This window comes from Falco peregrinus, chromosome 4 (genome assembly GCF_023634155.1).
Source record: "Falco peregrinus isolate bFalPer1 chromosome 4, bFalPer1.pri, whole genome shotgun sequence".
Lineage (NCBI taxonomy): Eukaryota > Metazoa > Chordata > Aves > Falconiformes > Falconidae > Falco > Falco peregrinus.
The window spans coordinates 106,444,248-106,463,955 of NC_073724.1; the positions used below are offsets into that span (position 1 = coordinate 106,444,248).

The window sequence follows — 19,708 nt, forward strand, 5'->3', positions numbered from 1 at the left end:
ACTTGGATTAAACTGAATTTGGAGAAAGTTTAAAGGTTCACTACAGCAATTTTTATGCCATTGTGAGTCACATACATGATGAGATGCTAAGAAAAAAGGAGATGGCTAACTGTCAGAAAAGTAGGCCATCCTAAAAGAAACAGAACTGCTGTTATTCAAGTTGTAATCAATAGAAGTCTTGTATAGGAATGTTTCCAAAGTCTTAAGCAGACAGTAAAGTCCTCTTGGATTTAAAAAGTGAGACACATACTGCTATACTGCTTATCTTTGACATCTACAATGTCTGCACTGAAGGCTTCCAACACAGTGAGTAGTGATAAGCAGGTACTTTTAAGGAGCATTTAATCTGATCGATGAGATGAACTGTATTCTAACAGTATTTATTTACCTCCACCGAGTGTATAGACAGCCTAATTATCACTACTTCTGATGTAAATGTTTTTCAGACTAGGGAATTACATTTGGTTAGATAAATTTCATTATTCATACTATAAAACCATCAATATTTTTATTTATATCTTGAAATAAACAAACCCAACTTACTTATCTTTCAGTTCTGATACTCTTTGACCAACAGAATTCAGAAGATCTTCTAACTTCTGTCTTCTACTTTCAGTTTTCTTGAGATTACTACAAAAATGTAATATTTATTTTAAGACTATGGATCCAAAGGGAAAAAAACAGTAAAAGTAATAAAAAAGTCATTTACATAGAGATAGTTCAGAGACAGTTCTTTATTGTGATTTATATTAATAAAAATCTGGGTTTATATGTAAAAGTTTTGACTATTTCTCATGATATAGCTTTAAAAATGGAAACCAAACACACCATTCAAATGTATTCCTAAAGATCAGAACAAATTCTTCCAATACAGAATTTTAAGACCTGGCAAAACAATTATTACAGATTCCTCAGGCTATGGAAGGTCCTGAAACTATGTCATATCTTTTTGATCCTAAGTAGAAACTGATTATGCTTGGTAGATGACCAAGAAAAGTCAAACAATTCATCTCAAAACAGCATGGGTTTCACTGACAGGATACATTTTAAGCATAACCGTGATGTTCATTCCTCCCTGATACATTTCAGCTAGGACAGGTAACTTGTGACAGGCCAAAAATTATCCAAGACACACCTTCCAGGGGAAACAACATATTGCACACTTACTTCTTCTGTCTAAGCATGAACATTTTATCACCTATGGATGAGATACAGTTCCTTGTATCTTTTGTTTTTAATAAACCTCAATTCCTCCTTGACAACTTTAGTTTCACCTATCACCATTGGAATTAAGAACATTTACTTTGTAACAGTGTGTAACTTACACTTCCAAGCCAGCCTTTTCTTTTTCCAAAGGCTGAATTCGTTCTAGGACGTGGGAATACTGGACATTGGCATTCACCCAAGCCGCTAATGGAGCAGCTGCAGCACTAGCTCGTTTAGCATTCTGAAAAAATCAGAAACGGTTACAAGAAAGTCCTTGAAGTATAATGTAGATAAGATTAATACAGGATAAATAAATAACTGCAACAGATTTATGAGTTATCAACTCAAATATGCCAGTTAGCCACCTAACTGGCACTACTAAGGACTGCTCCTCTGAATTGTTACCAAGAGACTATATTATAGGTCATCAACCCATGTTAAAAAAAAAAAAAAAAAAAAAAAAAAAAAAAAGTGTCTTTAGAACTATGAAGCTTCACTGAAGTTAAGAAGTTTTAAATTAATGCATAATTTATCAGTGCTCCTTCTCAGGGAGCTACCACCTTCCTTTTAAAAATAAGGAACTAGTATACAAGAATTCTTTTTTATAGCTACTGCAAAATCAGTTCTCAAAGATCACCCATACATTTAATCATCATTAATCCTTTTTCTAATTAAGTGTGCTGTTAAGACTCTTAGTGCTACAAGGAGGCCAAAAAGGAGCCAGTTAAAATTGCTTGATCTGAGTTCTAATTTATACCAGTGACAAAAACCTCTGAGGACTCGACTCCGTAGTGACTTATCATCCCACCACTCCTCAGTCACCCACAAAATTTTCACTGCTGGAGGCAGTACGCAACAGAGTAATCTCTGCTACACAAAGATCTCTTATACTGACAAATTCATCAATTTTTCTCTAATTTAAGTTAATTCTAAAAATTATGTTGGCAAATTAGACCATCATGGAGGTTTTCTTTCTTTTTTTTCCTTTTTGTCTTTTTTTCATTTTATATAATGCAATCAGGAATTACCTTTGGATCAAAAGATGTTCTGTTTTTAGAAAGAAGTTCTTCAACACTCTCTCGTATTTCTTTTGGAATATTACGGGCATCAAAGGTTGCTATGTCCTCCCTCACACCCCTTTTTGCCAGGAAACTGTAAAAAGAATTAAATAAGAAACAAATGTTAAAGAGGTTATTTCCATATGAAACAAAAGAATCCTTCACACATGCTTTTCCTGAATATAACAGAAAGTATTTGATATTATAAATTACTGTTTAAGTTTAAAGCTTTATTAAAAAAAATCCTCACCTCTTCATGCTCACCCATGATGTATCAAAAATCCCCATCAGCCGTAACACCCCTTCTAGTATGTCTCTGATTATGTCAGGGGGCATCCGTAGTGACCGGATTTCTGACAAAGACTCTGGCTTTATATTTCCAACTGCTAATTTAGCTTCATTAACCAATGGCTTAAAACATAAAAACACATTAAAGGAGAGGTGATGATACAAGAAACTGAATATTTGCCATTTCAGTTTTAATACAATTCCTTGTTCTTTTTACATATTTTATTAACTAACCATCATTGATGCATATTCATGTGCACAAATAATTAAAAAATTGCCATGTGTTTAAGTGACAATAAATATATTTCCATATAAACCAGCATATTATAATCCTGACATTCCCTAACTCTTCATTCAGCACGTAATTATTTAGATAGTATCAATCATGTTTGTTTGCTCTTTCATTGCTTAGAAGTTCATTGTGATAAAGATATGTTCTAATAATGATGCTAATTACTATTTATAGGCATGCTTGAGGATATCTTTGTAAAGATATGTGGAAGCAGAGGTCACAAAACCTTTCTATTTTCAGTAGCTAAAAAAATCCAGACAGACTTTGCCCTTATCAACAAAGCAACAAAATTATAAGAAAACAGAAGAAAGTTAAAGATTATCATTAAAAACTGTGCACCCTTGCACATCCTTCATATTTGTCAAAGACCACAGAGAGGGATGTACCCTAATCCTGTAGTTCTATCACTTTCGATACAGTGATATAATTCCTTGGCACCTATGATATTTAAAAGGATAAAAATTAAGTTACTTGCTTCCTCCTTAGTACAATTTTAAAATGGATGAGATGAAAAATAGAGATTAAAAGCAATGTTTGAACACACATACCTCCCCAAAAAATCATGGTTAATAGCTTGAAGTTTCTTGAACAAGCAGTTTGCTATGGCACCATTAGGATATATAATTTTCAGGATATACTAATAAATGGAAATGTATCTCCTAATAAACTATTTCCATTCAGCTCATAGAACCAAGCCCTATGATATTACCAGCTTGACCAAGGCAGAGGAATGTAGTTGGTCTATATAAGATATTAGTAATTGAAAAACATTCCGTAATATCTGCAGAACTCAGCTGCAGACCATGGCAGAATAGAAATAGCAACTGGAGGTAAGATTTGGCCTGAAAATTCTTTCTGTAATTAAGGTCTAATAGAATATAAATGCCAAAATGACAATCTAAATCTGGAAAATAGAATACTGTTTTCTAACGCATAAAAGTTTTAATATCAAGATAAATCAGAGCAAAATTTAAGAAATACAGGGATAAATTTTGCACAACCATTTTGCATGGCAGGACTTAAGTCAAATAAAATCAGACTGAAATATATTACATTTCCTTATCAGCTCTTACCTGAACCTCTTTTAGTTCGTCTTCAATTTTTCTTTTTCTTTCTTCTATTTCTGCAGCCTCTTCTGCTATCCGGTGTTTTATTTTTTCCATTTCTGTTTTTTGCTCACTAGCACTCTGTAAAAAAATACCTTTAGTTTTCAAATTTACACAGGTTTTATACCTTTAGTTCTCTTATTTATTTTAATCTTGATTATAACACAATTCGCACAATATCATATGATAAAATATCTGAGACTTTTTGATACTAGACAGGTTGACTAGGTAACTAAATTATATGAAATAAACATCTTTCGCTTTTACTGTGTCTCCTTCCCTTTCTTTGCCACAGACAAGACCTGTACCTCTATTTTTGAGGCACATTATGATTTCTTTTGTCCTTGCCTTTGATTTTCCATTCCTTATCAAGATGTTAGTCCCCCTCTAAAAGGGTAAGAGTGACAGCCCCTATAACATTCTTACTACATTTGAAAGTAGTATCTTCCTGTCATTGTCTTTGTAGCTGCTCACTTTTCTGTTTCTTTCATGACACCATTAAAATGCTCCTTTTCTATAACGTTCATAAAAGCGCCAGTTGTGTTGGAACTACAACCTATTAGCCTAAAAATATTAATACATTATTTACTTCTAAATTTGCTCCCATCTGTCGTAAAGATACCTGTCCTACAGATACACTGTAAGCTGTTTGGGTTTACAGCTTTTTTTCCCCTGGATTTGTATTGTGCCTACCATATAGCAGACAGTAGCTACCAAGTACCTCCAGGACTCCTAAGCACTTCAGTACAACAAAAAATACCTAGTATAAAAAATGACAATAAAAAGGACCTTACATATCCTGAAGTTAACAAAAACAATCCCAAACAAAACAGGGACTACTAATACCATTACAAAAGCAAGTAATTGAGGATAAATGCATAAAATGTATAACATAAAAGAAGACTAATTTCTAGACTCGGTTCAACTAAAAGATACAAGATAACAAAGCCCAGAGTTTCCATTTTGCCAGTACAAAACGCATTATTGCAACCAGCAGATGGAGCTGCGTTGAATTTGTAGCAGAAGATAACATGTATATAAGCAGAGAAAACTTTGAGATTAACAATCTTCCTAAGCACTTAACCCAAGCTAAAGACCAGCATGTCATTGAAGATTACATTCAAATTCATAAAACGTTAGCCACATAAAACTAGATTAGACATTTCATGCAAATGTACATGTACTGAGTGATAGCTCTGAATAAGAAAACCTTAAAATTCAGTTGTAGGTCAAAAGCCTTGTTCTGTAAGATTAAAAGAGCCTGTATGTATTAGAGTCATCTCTCTTACATGAACTAGAACATTTGAAGTGACATTAAAATGTTAGAGGGCACCTATACTTTATGCTAATGGAAATAATCAAGAGTTCTACTGAAATTTTTCTGATATCAGTGGCCCCATCATGTTTCATTACTTTTGGCCTATTTGACTTTGTCCTACAGTGTAGTATGTGCTGGCCACACAATCTGTAACTCTACTGGACAACAGCAGACACACATTGAAAACAGAAATCAGGGAAAATGTCAAAATATATTCTTTGAGGCCAGCAGTGAACACACCAAGCCGATCATTACTCAAATCCATGTACAGTAGGCAGATAGCGCCTAATAAGTATAAAAAATTGCCAACAGAAGTAGACTTACAAAAATGAGAAGTAATGCTCCTTTAAAGCACTGTGAACCAAACTCTTTGAAAGAGCAGGCACCTACTTTAAGCATGCAGGAAATGTCTTTGACGTTGAGCTTCTTTACTGAAGTTTACTTCAGACTGACCAGACTACACCAGTGACAAAACAAAGAGTGTAATGACAGCAGACTCATTACAGCTTATCTACATTTATGATTCCTGGAAGTATCAATGTAGAGATGTATTTTCTGCGCAATTATTTTACTTAACTGAGAAAACACTACTAAAGAAAATGACCTCCTCAAAAAAAACCCCATCCATCCACCTCTGAGCTGAAGAATAAAAATTCAAGGAGTGATGAGCACAGAAGCACTATTTAACCTTCTTTGAGGTTAGCTTCAGAGGATCGGACCTCATGAAATACAACCTTTCAGTAGTCCACAAATTTAATTCCTGGTATCTGTTACTCAAAATAGTTCTACTTGTCAGTATTTTGTTTAAAGTTCCTCTCTGTAATAAATGTTAGAAAATGGATCAGTTTGGATTTATGAAGTTCTAGGAAAACCTTCAGACTTAACTACAACAGTAAATACTACTCAGGTGCAAAACTTGCACTGGTCTCTTCCTACTCAATCAGTTCAAATATGATTTAAATTACATAGTCCTCTGCTGGTTGCACACTTACTCAAACCTCAGGGCTCATGCATTCCTTTAAGTAAATTCTTGTAAAAGCATCAGGTTTTGTATCCCTTGAAAGGAATACAAAGCACAGACAGTGATGGAGACCAAAACTAGAAAAACATCTCTTTCCCCCCACCCCACCCCACTTTTGATGCAATTGTATACAACACCTGCATGGATACTGTAATTTCTTGAAGGGCAGCATCAGCCTCATCCTGCTTTGTTTTGAGTAAAATGCTTTGTTCTCCAGCTTTTCTGTTCAGTTCATCTACCAGGGCTTTAGCTTCATTCAGCTTTGAAACACCTGCCTATAAAAGTTTACAAGAAGCAGTTATTTAGCAATTAATTTTAAATGGATTTAAATGAAGTTTAGCTACAAAAAGTATGCACAAACTAAGAATGATGTAGACTAATACTGTTGTATATTCCACATATGCTCGATATTATTTAATTTTCTTGGTTTTATTTAACATAAAAATGAGATTTGACACTTCTAGATGTGTCACTGCAAGATTTATTACTACATAAAAAACCTGAAAACAAAAATCTCAAAATAATAAACTTTTAATGGAACAGCAGCTAGTACATAGTATTTTCCTCGTTGATTCAATAGCATTTTAGTTAACTGATACCAACTCCACATATTCTCATCTAAAAGCAAGTCTACAAAAATTAAACAAATTGAAAGATTATCCTATTTCTACATATTTTTACATTCTCTAAAGAATATAGATGTACACAATACAAAGCCTCGATTATGTTTAAGATTATTTTCCTTATTCACATTTTTTAAATTATTTATTTTACAATACTCAGATTATCAGAATTATTTCAAGATATATTTGAAAAAAAATACTACCTGGAAGATATTTCGATTTAGCGTAAACATCTTTAACTTTCATGTAAATTATGACTTTTATTTAACCAGAGCATTTAACAAGTAAATGAGTGTTTGTCACAAACAAACCACAACTACTTTCTAAATAAATAAAAAGGCAATTTCTATCATTACAAACTTAAATCTTCTTAAATTGCTTACTACAGTGATAGAAAACGATTCACTGGCAGAATAAAAACAGTGTAGAATACAAGGCAAGGAAGCAATGTGGTTTTGACAGATGCTTTAAGAAGAAATACAGCTTTGCAAATGTGGTCTCAGATTAGCAGCAACAGTCACTGGGAAAAGGAACTGAAAGGGGAGATAGAAGGGTAAAGACAAAAGTTACATGTCCTAAAGGATCATACAGATCTTTCCAGAAATATTCTGGGGGTTGTGGAGAGGGGAGGAACTGGAAAGATAACAAATAGGTTTCAAAAATAAGCATGTTATGCATACGTAACAGGAGTAAAGTGAATCTGTGAGATTAATTGGATTTGGTCTAGAACCATGTAAAGGTTTGATGTGTGGAAAACGAATTCAAAATCAATTCCAAACACAAAATGAGAGAAAATCACAACAAAGGGAATCTTGGCCAAAGCTCTACAAGACTTGACACGTGTCCTGTCACTTAAAGATAACAGCTTAAACTACAAGGACACAAGGATCACACAAAGAAGGAAGTTATTGCAGAAATACAAAGAAAAGGACAGAATACCAAGCCACATGGGGAAAATTTATACAAGCAGAGGCAGGACTTAAATTGATGGAAAGATGATGGGTTGTTCGCCATACAATTCCAATACATATGGGTGAAAAAATTTAAAGCACTTTGAAGTAACTTACTCTTCGAAGAGAACATACCCAGTCCTATATATTCTTGAGGAAAAATACTAATGAAAACAAGAAACCGCTATTCACTCTTTGAGGCATCTGAACAGAGCCTCAACGTGCATTAAGATTCACCCTATTCCTCTCCTGAAACCGCAGCATGAGCATATGTCAACAGAGGACCTCACACTGCCATGTTAGCAGCTACTGCCCATTAATGCACAAGGCATTTCCAAATGTGAGAGTATTTTGAAAAGCCGTATGTTAAAAATGTTTTAAATACATACCTGCAAGTGGTTTTGCCGTTTTATTAGCTCTCTTCTTTTACTGTTATTGATGGTACTGTACATATGAAGGAATGTCATATATTGGCTAGGTGTTGCTCCATACATTTTACATGATTCATGGATTGCCAGAAATGACTTCAGAAAATCAGAATCACCTGTACAGTATAATTCATTACACAGATAATAATATACTCATTCTTATCTCACATTAAAATAACTAAGGAAGAGCAACAGAACACATTTTTTGAGATATGAATTAAGGACATTCAAAATATCAAAACGAATGTTTTTTCCAAAGTACTGTCAGGGAAACAACATATAATTTGAAAAACATTTGAAATACATATTCCTCAAAAAGAAATATACTGAAATTGTTCCAAAGCTGTTAAATATGTAATTGTTTCAAAAAGGAAGCAACATTAACTGCACATTACTGAGCACTAACCATAAAAGAAACTTTACTTCCACAGAAATTAAATTTGAAAATACTTGGGACTTTTTTAGCAAGGAACCCCATGTGGTTTTGTCTTCTTCCTTGTCTCGGATGACAGGTAGACTAAATGGTTTTTCTGAACAGTCCAGATCCTTCAGTTTGTTGAACAGTTTCTCAAAAGAAACCAAATAATACTGTAAAATAAATTGTATTACCCTACAAAATGAAAAATTGCTAAAACATATCTACATATAAATGGATGCCTTTAATAGGTACTGAGGCATAGATTCCATACCATGATCTAGGATGAAGATAGATGGTAGCAAGAACACTAAATCCTAAATTTGGCCATTATTCTTATGGGCCGGAATGTCTATTTAAAAAGCAATACAAAACAAGAAACCCCAAATTAACCACGTGGCACGTTATATTCAGTTGGCTCCATGACTTCTAAGTGCTACTTAGACTAATGCTTTACACAAAGCAACTAAAAGCAGTACTATGCAAATGAGTGCTGGCACTGGTCTCCAAGATTATGTCTGACACCCTATTTTTAAAACGCTTAAATTTGAAGTTTTATTACAAAAACAAACTATTCTGAAAAAGGGGCATTACTTACAAGGAATTAGTTATTGGAGATAAAGAATTACTAAAATAAAATGAACAAGCCTAGGACAAAAATAATGAAAAAATATAGACTGAAAAATTCTCAAAATATCAGATTTTGAGGTTGTGAAATAACATCCACATAGAAGGAAGACAAAGAGCAAACCAAACCAAGATGCAGCTTTATCAGTCTATGAAACTGTATATAAGTAGTGATTGCTTGTGATAGAAGAGATGGGGTTTGATCAGCCAGGGTGTATGTTCCAGACCAATGTTCCCTTCTGCAAAATGCCTGCCAAGTGAACAACACTAAAGTCTGTGAATATGCTGGCGAAAACATACTCAAAGTATACATCTATGCTTTTATCTATGCCCAACAGAGGACTGAATAAATGTTTAATAGTAAGTAATAATAACTCGTGGTCCATCTAAGAATTACCTGAATGTTTTTTCTTCAGTTCTTTATGTGATTTTCCAGTCTTTTCCTGTTCATCTGAATCATACAGAAGCATTTCAGGTATCTAAAAAAATGAACATGATTTTTTGTATAAAACTTACAAAAAATGAAAATTTGAGTTTAAAATGAAAGAAACCCTTCAGTCTATATTCTCATTTGAAAAGACTGAATATGATAGCTTTATTCAGAATAAAGTATTCACAAAATATGTATAGCATTAAAAAGATCAGATTTGCCTTTCCCTGTCACTGAAACTTCCTGTTCTTTCAAGCAGAGGAGCTTTTGCTGGCTGTAAGAAAGAGCAACTTATTCTCAAAGGACTCTTACAATAAAACAAAAGTCAAAGATATAAAAAGATATACAACTCAACAGGAAATCAGACAGTCTTAAGTACAACCGTTGCAGATACAACACTGGAATGAAACAATACCTAAGTAAATCTTTGACGTCTTTTTCATGGTATAAGAGTGGGCTTACCTTTATATGTTTACAACTCTACAACGTACAGTGGTAAAAATAAAGTATTTTCAAATGATAAGACTCCACTTAAAAAGAAATAATCCCTACTGAAGTGAATGTGAAAATACTGTGAAAAACATTTTTTAAGGTGTGGACAGAGCTGGTCCAAACGTTTTTGCCAATAGAAACTTCCAATACAACCTGCTGTTGAAACTGAAACACAGTGGCCAGTGGAAGAGCCCCAGTAACCCAGGCAGAAATGGATACTCTGCACCATCTGCTCCCATGGCTTTCCCAGGAGAGCGACCAAGCCCGTGGCCCAGGTGTGAAACACATCATGAGGCAACAGGACAGGACAGACCACCTTACAGACCAGACTGAGGGAGTTACTGCATAGAGGTCTTGGGACATGCTATGGGATGCAGTAGAAGAGCATTTCAAATTGCACAAGACTTACTATGGTTTGGTGAGGCACCCACAGGAGCTCACTGAAGAGGGACTAGAGGGTCTAGGCCAACTCCTGAGACACAGGGGAAGAGGACGATGCCAACGGTGCTGTTAGTGTTTGTGCAGAGGGTTTCTGTTTGTGCTGTTCTGTGTGGCCCACCACATGTACGTGTGTGCTATATATGTGTGTTTGTGTGTGTGCCTACTGGGAATACACGCTCAGCTTCACCACTGCTTCAAGTTGGGGCCATGAAGCTGTGGCAGCCTTGCATCTATCAGGGTACTGGGTTTGGCAATCTCTTAACATATAGCAGTGCAGGTGGATGGGGAATGGGGGCTGCGGTCAGTTCATCACACACTGTCTCTGCCCCTCCTTCCTCCTCAGGGGGAAGCTCCTCACACTCCTCCTGCTCCACTGTGGGGTCTCTTCCACAGGAAACAGTCCTCTGTGAACTTCCCCAATGTGGGTCCTTCCCACGGGCTGCAGTTCTTCATGAACTGTTCCAGTGTGGGTCCCTTCCATGGGGTGCAGTCCTTCAGGAACAGACTGCTCCAGCATGGGTCCCCCACAGGGTCACAAGTCTTGCCAGGAGCCTGCTCCAGCCTGGGTTACTCCCTCCACAGGGCTACAGGTTCTGCCAGGAGTCTGCTCCAGCACGGAGCAATCCACAAGGTCACAGACTCTTTCAGGCATCCCCCTCCTCTGGCATTGGGTCCTCCATGGCCTGCAGGTGGTTGCAGGGGGACAGCCTGCCTCACCATGGTCTTCACTACAGGCTGCAATGGAATCTGTGCTCCAGAACCTGGAGCATCTCCTGCCCCTCCTTCTGCACCGACCTGGGGGTCTGCGGAGTTGTTTCTCTCACATATTCTCACTTCTCTCTTTGGCTGCACTTGCTGTCGTGTAGTAACCTTTTCTCCTCCTTAATTACGTTACCCCAGAGATGCTACCACCATTGCTGGTGGTCTTGGGCTTGGCCTGGGCCTTGGCCTTGGCCAGCAGTACGTCCGTCTTGGAGCTGGCTGGCATTGGCTCTGTTGGACACCAGGGAAGCTGCTAGCAGCTGCTCACAGAAGCCATCCCTGTAGCCCCCCCGCTACAAAAATCTTGCCACACAAACCCAATACAGTTGGCTTTAACATTCTGTTTGCAGTCTATTTCTATTTTGTTCTTAAATTCTGTGTTTGTTGAGAGCCATAATAGTCAGCATTTTGTTCAAGTCAGCCCACAGAGAAAGCAAAATATAATGTTACTGGTAAAATAACAATGCTAACTGTTCTGCAGAATTTTCTGTCTTTGTACAACTACACTAATGTACTAAATAAGCACAGTGACAATAACTCCTTCACAACTTTAAATATTTTGCTCTTATTCACCAAAACTCAGTTATTTTTGGAGGTACTAGTTTAAACAAATCAGTTTTTAATTAATGCAATTTACCTTTTTCATACTGTTTTCTGACCAGGTTTCCATCCACAAAACCTGACACTTCTTATACAGTGCTGGATTACTTTCACAGTTTATTGTGAAATTTAAATTGGTAGAATCCATGATCAAGACAACATGCAGATTTTGTTGGATCCCTAAGAAAATGAAACATATTAAATATTTACTAGATAACAATCTGACTACATGACAGTAGATTTATTGCAAATCCAACATAATTTACTTCAAATGTCATAAGTAATTTCTGAAAAAAAGATACTATTACACCACATCACACTATGGCAGGAATGTTTATAAACAGGACTTAAACAAATTGTGTATTTTTTTAATTTAGAAGAGCTGACAGTATTTAAATAGATATCGTGAGTTCTCATTCTAATCAATACAGAACCATAGAACCAATTAGAAGTAGTTCCAAGGCCCATAAGTATGACTGCCAACATCTGTTTTCTCTCAGTCACATTCTTCTATTTATTTGTAAACTATCTAATCTTCTTGTTGGCCCAAGGGAGAAACACAAATAATTAAGAAACCTATCTGTAAACTTGCTTATGATTACTCAGAATCCAAAGTGATTTATAGGTATAATTAAAAAATAGAAGGAAACTTCTATTACTAGATACATAAGCTAAACAAACCAGAAAACAATGGGGACAAAACCTTTCTCCATTCTAATTACTTTCAACAGCAGATTTCATAACAGCTTTGTAGAACGTTCATCAATACAAAATTTCAGCTAGAAGAAAGAATTTTAAGTTGAGGGTTCTGTGCCCTCAAATATCACACACTATAATCATTATTCCTGCCTGGTTTTAACTAATTGTTAAAAATACAGACAAAACAAGGACCATGTTAGAAATTATTTTTCCATTATTGTACCACTTTTGCAACAAATTATAATTTATAATTCTCTTCACATACGGTATGTGAAATAGTTGAAAATTGGTCCTGTAAATCCATCCTGTGAAGCTTGATCCTTCAGAGGAGACAGCAGTGGTTCTAATTCTTCTATTTTATATAGCCCAGGAACCTCTCCTATTTCAAGAATGAAATTAAAATGTTAGCTCAAATATACTACAATTCTTCCAATTCCTTTGAAGTGCTCCCTTGCATCCCCTGTATAGAGAATTTGAATATGGCAGTGTTTACCTCCATACTTTCATGAGTATCATGCCATGCTCTTCATAATTCTTTTCATGATATAGAAACTACAAACCAAATTATAGTGATTGAATTTACCTTAAACAGCCTACTTGGTTTTTATTACTAAAATAAACTTCAAAATCTCATTCAAATCTACCCAAATACAGAGATGCAATACTGCATACAAAATAAATCAAACCAGACTGTTATACACCAGAAAACAGAAACATCAAAGAGTAGTATCTTGGTCCTCAGACACTGAGGTTAAACACTGGATGACAAGAATCTTGAACTGTAAAGAGACTTTGCACCTAGGAGACAGGTAAATCTGGTGCTCTTATCAATCAGCTCTTAAACTACTGCAGTTCCAAAAAAAAAAAAAATCTAGTAAGTTAGACTCAGTCCTTCAATAATCTCTCTGATTGAGGAACAAAGCTAGATAACAAGTGAAGTCACTTTATTTTTTGTTATTATACATCACCTCATTACTTTCAGAAAACTGGGCTTTTCTGGTGTTCACTTAAGTAAAGGACTCCGTCTACACAATCTAGTAAAACATTAGGACACCTCTCAATTTTGAATTTTATTAGAAAAGGGAAGCTGTAGAGTAGAATACATTATCATTTTGTTGTTACACTGTTATAAAGAACTCCTTTGAAGTAAGTTACTTAACTTGCAACTTCGAAGAACTGAAAGCACCCATATTGTAGGGCAGGTTAAGAGATAGCTAAATGAACTTCAAGTCAATTTCTCACGTACAAGCACTTCAGCTACAACAGTGTAGAAATCTAACTCACTCTTCTGGTATGGATATAAAGTTAGAAAACATCATCCAATTCTGCCTCATTGAGTTAAGTCTGTGTGGTAAAAGTAATGCTATAATCTTTTTGGACTTGTCTCACCTGAAGACAGTAAACTGTTGATCATTTCAAGGAATGTGGAATGAACAAACTGATAGTCTTCAAGCAGCAATACCACCTGCTGTGCTTCAATGCCTGCAAGCTCCATCACCTAGAAGCAGGGAAGACACTTAAATCTCAATATATGGAATACATGTATTGTTCATAAGAGAATGACAATCTTTTCTTGATTATATTTTACCTACATTTTTTCTTCACAGCATCTACACTACTATATATTTACAAAAGATTACTAGGTGATTCAGTAATATGAGATATATAGAAATATAAAGAACATTCTACCTAGGTGTAGAGCTTGGTAATGAAAATTACCAATATTACATAATTAAATAAATTAATTAAATAAATAATTTAACCAGACTCTTTCATAAAGTATATTTATGTTCCAGATGTGACTCAACTATAGAATTATATTGCTCTTTTTTATGGGCTCTAGGTCTAGAATTTTCTTTAGAATTTGAAGGTACTAGGAAACTCCTGATTCAAGTTTTGCATTTGTTTTTAAATAAATGTACACATCACTAAATCACTAAAATTTTACTTGATTCAACTACTATTCTATTAACTGGCAGACCACAGAAGAGACAGAAAATAAAAATATATACAAATATGAAAATATACACATGAAAAACACCTTTCCAATATTCACAAACTCAGAATTTATGAAGTCCACAACACTCATAAAAACAGGTCTGGTATTCAAAAAAGTAGAGTTTCAGGTAATTACTATAAAGAACAGCATAACACACATCTAAACACTGAGAATTTCTAAAAGTCTACTTGTTTCATTGAGACTGTTGACATTTTGCTTTTCTTAAAATACCTCTTCACGCAACACTCTGCTGTCCTTCAAAATTCCCCATATTCTTTTTTTTAATACACATCTACAACACTGAAAAATGGAAGACACTGAGTGACTTACATATTTAAGATCATTTTTGAACTGCTTCATCTCATAGCCTCTGGAAATTTTGGGAGTAATCAGAACAGCTCCATGCATATGACTAACTAAAGAGGTAACTGTTCGACGACCTATACCACTCCGTCCTGCCAAAAGAAGTGATCCTCCAGGAAAGCTTAGTACTCTGTCCACTTTAGACATATAACTGAGGACTTCTTGGAACAGTAAAATCTCTATCTGTTTTTTGTCTCTGCCATAATGAATAATGCCCTTTAAAAAAACCAAAAAGAAATGTTTTCAGCAATAATCAATAATAAATAAAAGTAGTAAGATATGAAAACATCCAACATTTAAGTTTAGAAAAGAAGGGCTTGAAAGCTTAAGAGACCATGTTGGTATTCATTATAAATAAATTATTTATATGACAGAATTTAAATACCTTGCATACCTTTTCCCAGTAATGAACAGATCCCATTATCCCCAGCACCAGGATGCTCTAGAATTTTTGATATATTGAAATAGAAATCTACCACTGAATAAATTAAAATTAAACAATGGACTAGAACAAAGTCTGAGCTGCGTCTCTGACTACAGATAATTAATACATAACTTAGAAGAGTGGTTTAGGCAGCTAATTGCTGCATAATTGCAGATTATGGAATTTCCTAGTGAAACACACATAACAACAGATCCTAAGATCAAATTCTGGCCTTGTTGTATTTAATAAAACCTCATCTTTGAAGCCTACTGTAATTGTGTAGTCAGGAAAAAAACTGATTACTATGGCTACTGAACTTCATCATTTCCCATGTTGTCTCTTGTTCACAAATTGACAGTTAAGGAAAGGGAGTAGATTCACATCTACAACAGCAGTCCATCAAACACTACTAATAAAGGGAGATGATCTCAAAGCTCTCATCCTGAAGATCAGTCAGCCTAGCAGAGTTAACATATTTGCATTTCCTTATTAGGTTCATTTTTGTACTTTACTGTTTAAAGCATGCCAGATCTCCAAACAATCCATTTGTATTTCTTGAAATAAAAATTACATTAGACAATTACAAATTCAGAAGATAAATGTCTAATAAAACACTTTGGTACTCAAACAATACACAGACATATATGCACATCAATGTTTCTTAAAATGTTGTTCATCAAACTCTTATAAATCACCAGGAAATGTGACTGATGCCCTTTCATTAAAATAACCTTGCTGCATGATACTTCCTACTGCCTGCCACATAGCACCACAAATCTTCCCTCACTTGAGCAAATGCAAAAGATCATTCCTTGAACAAGCAGCAGATCTCACCCTAAACCTGGTGCTAGCCTGTTACTTCCTGCAAAGAATGTCTACAATAATTGCTGTGAATCCTTGCTGTGTTTATTCCTTAATCTCGTCTCACTTTTTGAATAATATCTTTCAGGTCTGTCGAGTTTAGTCTGCCAAGTGGCCGGCCCATGTGGTGGTAGTGCTTGTCCTGAGGTGATGAAGGCCTCTTGACTAGCTCCCCAAGTTACGTAGAAAATATCTGTGAAAATAAAAGGAAAACATTCAAAAGTTCAGGTTCTCAGTTCACATGCTATCTGACTTGATCAGACTGATTTGATTAGGCAGTTAAAAAAAATATTTCAAATTTGTGTAGTATGCCTGAAGTGGTTTACCTGCCATATTGTCCAGAACATCTGAGCCCCAATCACCTTGAAACACTTTTATCAAAACATTATCAAATACATTAAGTTCTTTGACGCCAACAATTTTGTCACGGAACAAACGATGTGCTTCATAAACAACAATTTCCAAAATATAGTCTGCAGTTTGGATCGATGATCCTACAAAATTTAAGGAGAGATGTAACTTTATATATTTATAATAAATCTTACATTTCTCAAATTTTCCATTTCAAATTATGAAATTGAAAATGAGTAAGTGAAATTACATACCAGCAGGACAGCACCAGTAAGGAAGAAATAAAAAAAAAAGTAAACATTATGAAGTGTTTTTTAATAATATCTTTATGAATCATTACAAGATAAAATGAAACATATTATATTAAAACATTCTATTCTCCAGTTTAGTGTCAGCATTCTAATGAAAATGAAGAAGGTGTTGCACACAAAAATTAGAAACAAAATTCCAGGCAATGAACCCAAAAAAATCCAGAAGACTGTTTTAAAGGGGAAGACTGGTAACAAATACTAAAATAACAATGAATACTCTAAACAGTCTGTATTACAAAATGCTAGAGAATACAAAGCTTCAATATTGTTCACAAAAGTAAGAAGGAAGATGAGTAAATGACATGCCATATTGTTCACCACTGAAAAAGCATATGCGTATGTCATCCTCAAATACAGCAATGGAGTACTTAAATGGGTGGATATCACCCATTCATTGATGGTCAGTGTAGCTTTTCTGACCTCATTCCAGCTGCATTTATACTATCTGATGATGCCAGAAAACAAATGGAAAGTGAGCACAACATTCTTATCTCTTTTATACTCTTTAAGCAGCCCTCTAAGTGACCCTTTAATTAACGTAAGAGCTAAAACACAATAAGGAGTAATTGCTAATGATCTAGTAATAATAGCAATTTCAGAGACAAAAACAAGAGTAAAGAGAAGTCTATGCTGTCTATTTGGAAAAGCACACAAAACTGAATACCATTACAAATTTCACCACTTCCAAATTCGGAAGAGGGAAAGTGAGAAAACTCATGGGTTGAGATAAAGAGGGTTTAAAGCCGAGCACACAAACAAAGCAGAACAAGGAATTCATTCACCACTTCCCATTAGCAGGCAGGTGCTCAGCCATCCCCAGGGCAGCAGGGCTCCCTCCATCACACACAATGGTTACTTGGGAAGACAAACACCATAACTCTGAACATATTTCCCCCCCCCCCCCCCCCCCCCTTTCTTCTTCCCCCAGCTTACATACTTAGCATGATGTTCAATGGTATGGAAAACCCTTCTGGCTAGTTTGGGTAAGTACCAGCTGTGTCCCTCCCAATTTCTTGTGCCCCTGCAGCCTTCTTGCTGGCAGGGCCTGAGAAACTGAAAAGTCTTTGACTCAATATAAACATTACATAGCAACAACCAAATAGTGTGCTATCAGCCTTGTTCTCACACCAAATCCAAACCACAGCACTACACCAGCTACTATGAAAATTAACTCTGTCCCAGCTGAAAACAGGACAACTAATTATCACGCATTCCCCAATTGTGAGAATACTTAGACTGTTATATAGATATTTGTAAACTTTTACACAGATGAGATAGAAATCACCTAGAAAACTATGTGTTTAAGGGTAGTCATATTCTTCTTTTGTTAAGTAGGTCGTAGATAATGTGGATCAGTTGTAGTTCCACAATCACCTGACTGGGTTTATACAACCACGTATAAAAAGACAAGCATGAGAGGCAAGTCTCTGGGAATTGAGAAAAAAAGGCTTACGCTCAAGAAAAGCCCAACCCAAAACCTAAAAACCCAGAAAAAAAAATTGCAGAAACTATGGGGTATACTTCAAGTTCCCATAGTAGAGAATGCAGTCCCAACCTACTAACTTCTCTTAATCTATAAATAGCTCCCACACATATTTTAAAACATCATTGGAATTCTTTAAACTTGTTTACTGTAAGTTATGGAATAAACTGTCAGGCATTTGTTACAGACATTTGACAGTTTAGGAAGAGTACCATAGGTGAATTAGTTGCATGTGGAGTCGACAGTAAGACTGATATCAATAATAATTCAGGACATTTTAGAACTGCTTTATCAATGAAAATCAAGTTTAAGTGACTTACCACCTGCTAATTCATATCTGAATAAACCAAGAACCCACTGAGTAAGAATACGTGGTGTAAAAAGATAATGACTGTGATCATCAACTGTGAATTTCATTCGTACCTAAAAATGGAAGTTGGGAGGGAAGGAAAATGATGTTTTAAAATGGAAAGCACTTGGGAATGTATCTTTAAATTTTTCTACAAGAACAGATAAATTAGTGTTCTATTTGGTCTATATATTTAGATATTTTATTAATGCACTCTTTAGTTTGTTTGCAAAGTACAGAGCTGAATTGTTTAAAACTTGTTTCTGACCCCAAAAGATTTTCTCATAATTAGAACATTTCCTTTATACATTTTTGATGCAAACAACTGCACATCACCTAGGTCTCTTAGTACAGTATTATTAGACAAAACATATATTTTAAAGCAATAACAAATTTAAAATGCAAAGGAAATACAAAAGTATCATAAAAATCTACCTAAATCAGTAACACTTAATCACTACAAGACTCACAGAAACGCTAACTCTCTTTAATTCAAAGAATAACTGCCTTACATCAGTCACTTGGCCCTAGTGTGATGAAATTTAAACTTAGATTTCCTAGAATAAATTTATAATATCATATGAAACTCCTGCTAACCAGCACATGCTAGCCAGTGACTATACCCACATCCCAGTCATAAAGACCAGGTTTACATCATGGTTCTACCTAGATGGGGACATGCACACATTCTTGGAACATATATTGAGCACTTACATCCCCACAGTACCTGCCTCTGTAAGGCTATTTACATGATTAAGAAAAGCAAGTACTTGTTTTGCTACATAGAAGTTAGTAAAATCGTAACTGGGAG

General features: G+C 35.2%; 1 protein-coding gene across 1 annotated transcript in view; it reads right to left on the reverse strand.

The window, feature by feature from the left end:
• Window positions 1-19,708, reverse strand: part of DYNC2H1 (dynein cytoplasmic 2 heavy chain 1) — a 177,952-nt gene that overhangs the window by 111,138 nt on the left and 47,106 nt on the right. Inside the window, 16 exon segments of the mRNA XM_027777052.2 lie at window positions 544-630; window positions 1,326-1,447; window positions 2,235-2,358; window positions 2,515-2,675; window positions 3,918-4,031; window positions 6,427-6,564; window positions 8,252-8,406; window positions 9,730-9,811; window positions 12,095-12,237; window positions 13,022-13,135; window positions 14,146-14,254; window positions 15,086-15,334; window positions 16,471-16,524; window positions 16,526-16,596; window positions 16,730-16,897; window positions 18,869-18,971. Of these exon segments, the coding sequence (XP_027632853.2) occupies window positions 544-630; window positions 1,326-1,447; window positions 2,235-2,358; window positions 2,515-2,675; window positions 3,918-4,031; window positions 6,427-6,564; window positions 8,252-8,406; window positions 9,730-9,811; window positions 12,095-12,237; window positions 13,022-13,135; window positions 14,146-14,254; window positions 15,086-15,334; window positions 16,471-16,524; window positions 16,526-16,596; window positions 16,730-16,897; window positions 18,869-18,971 (1,994 nt within the window).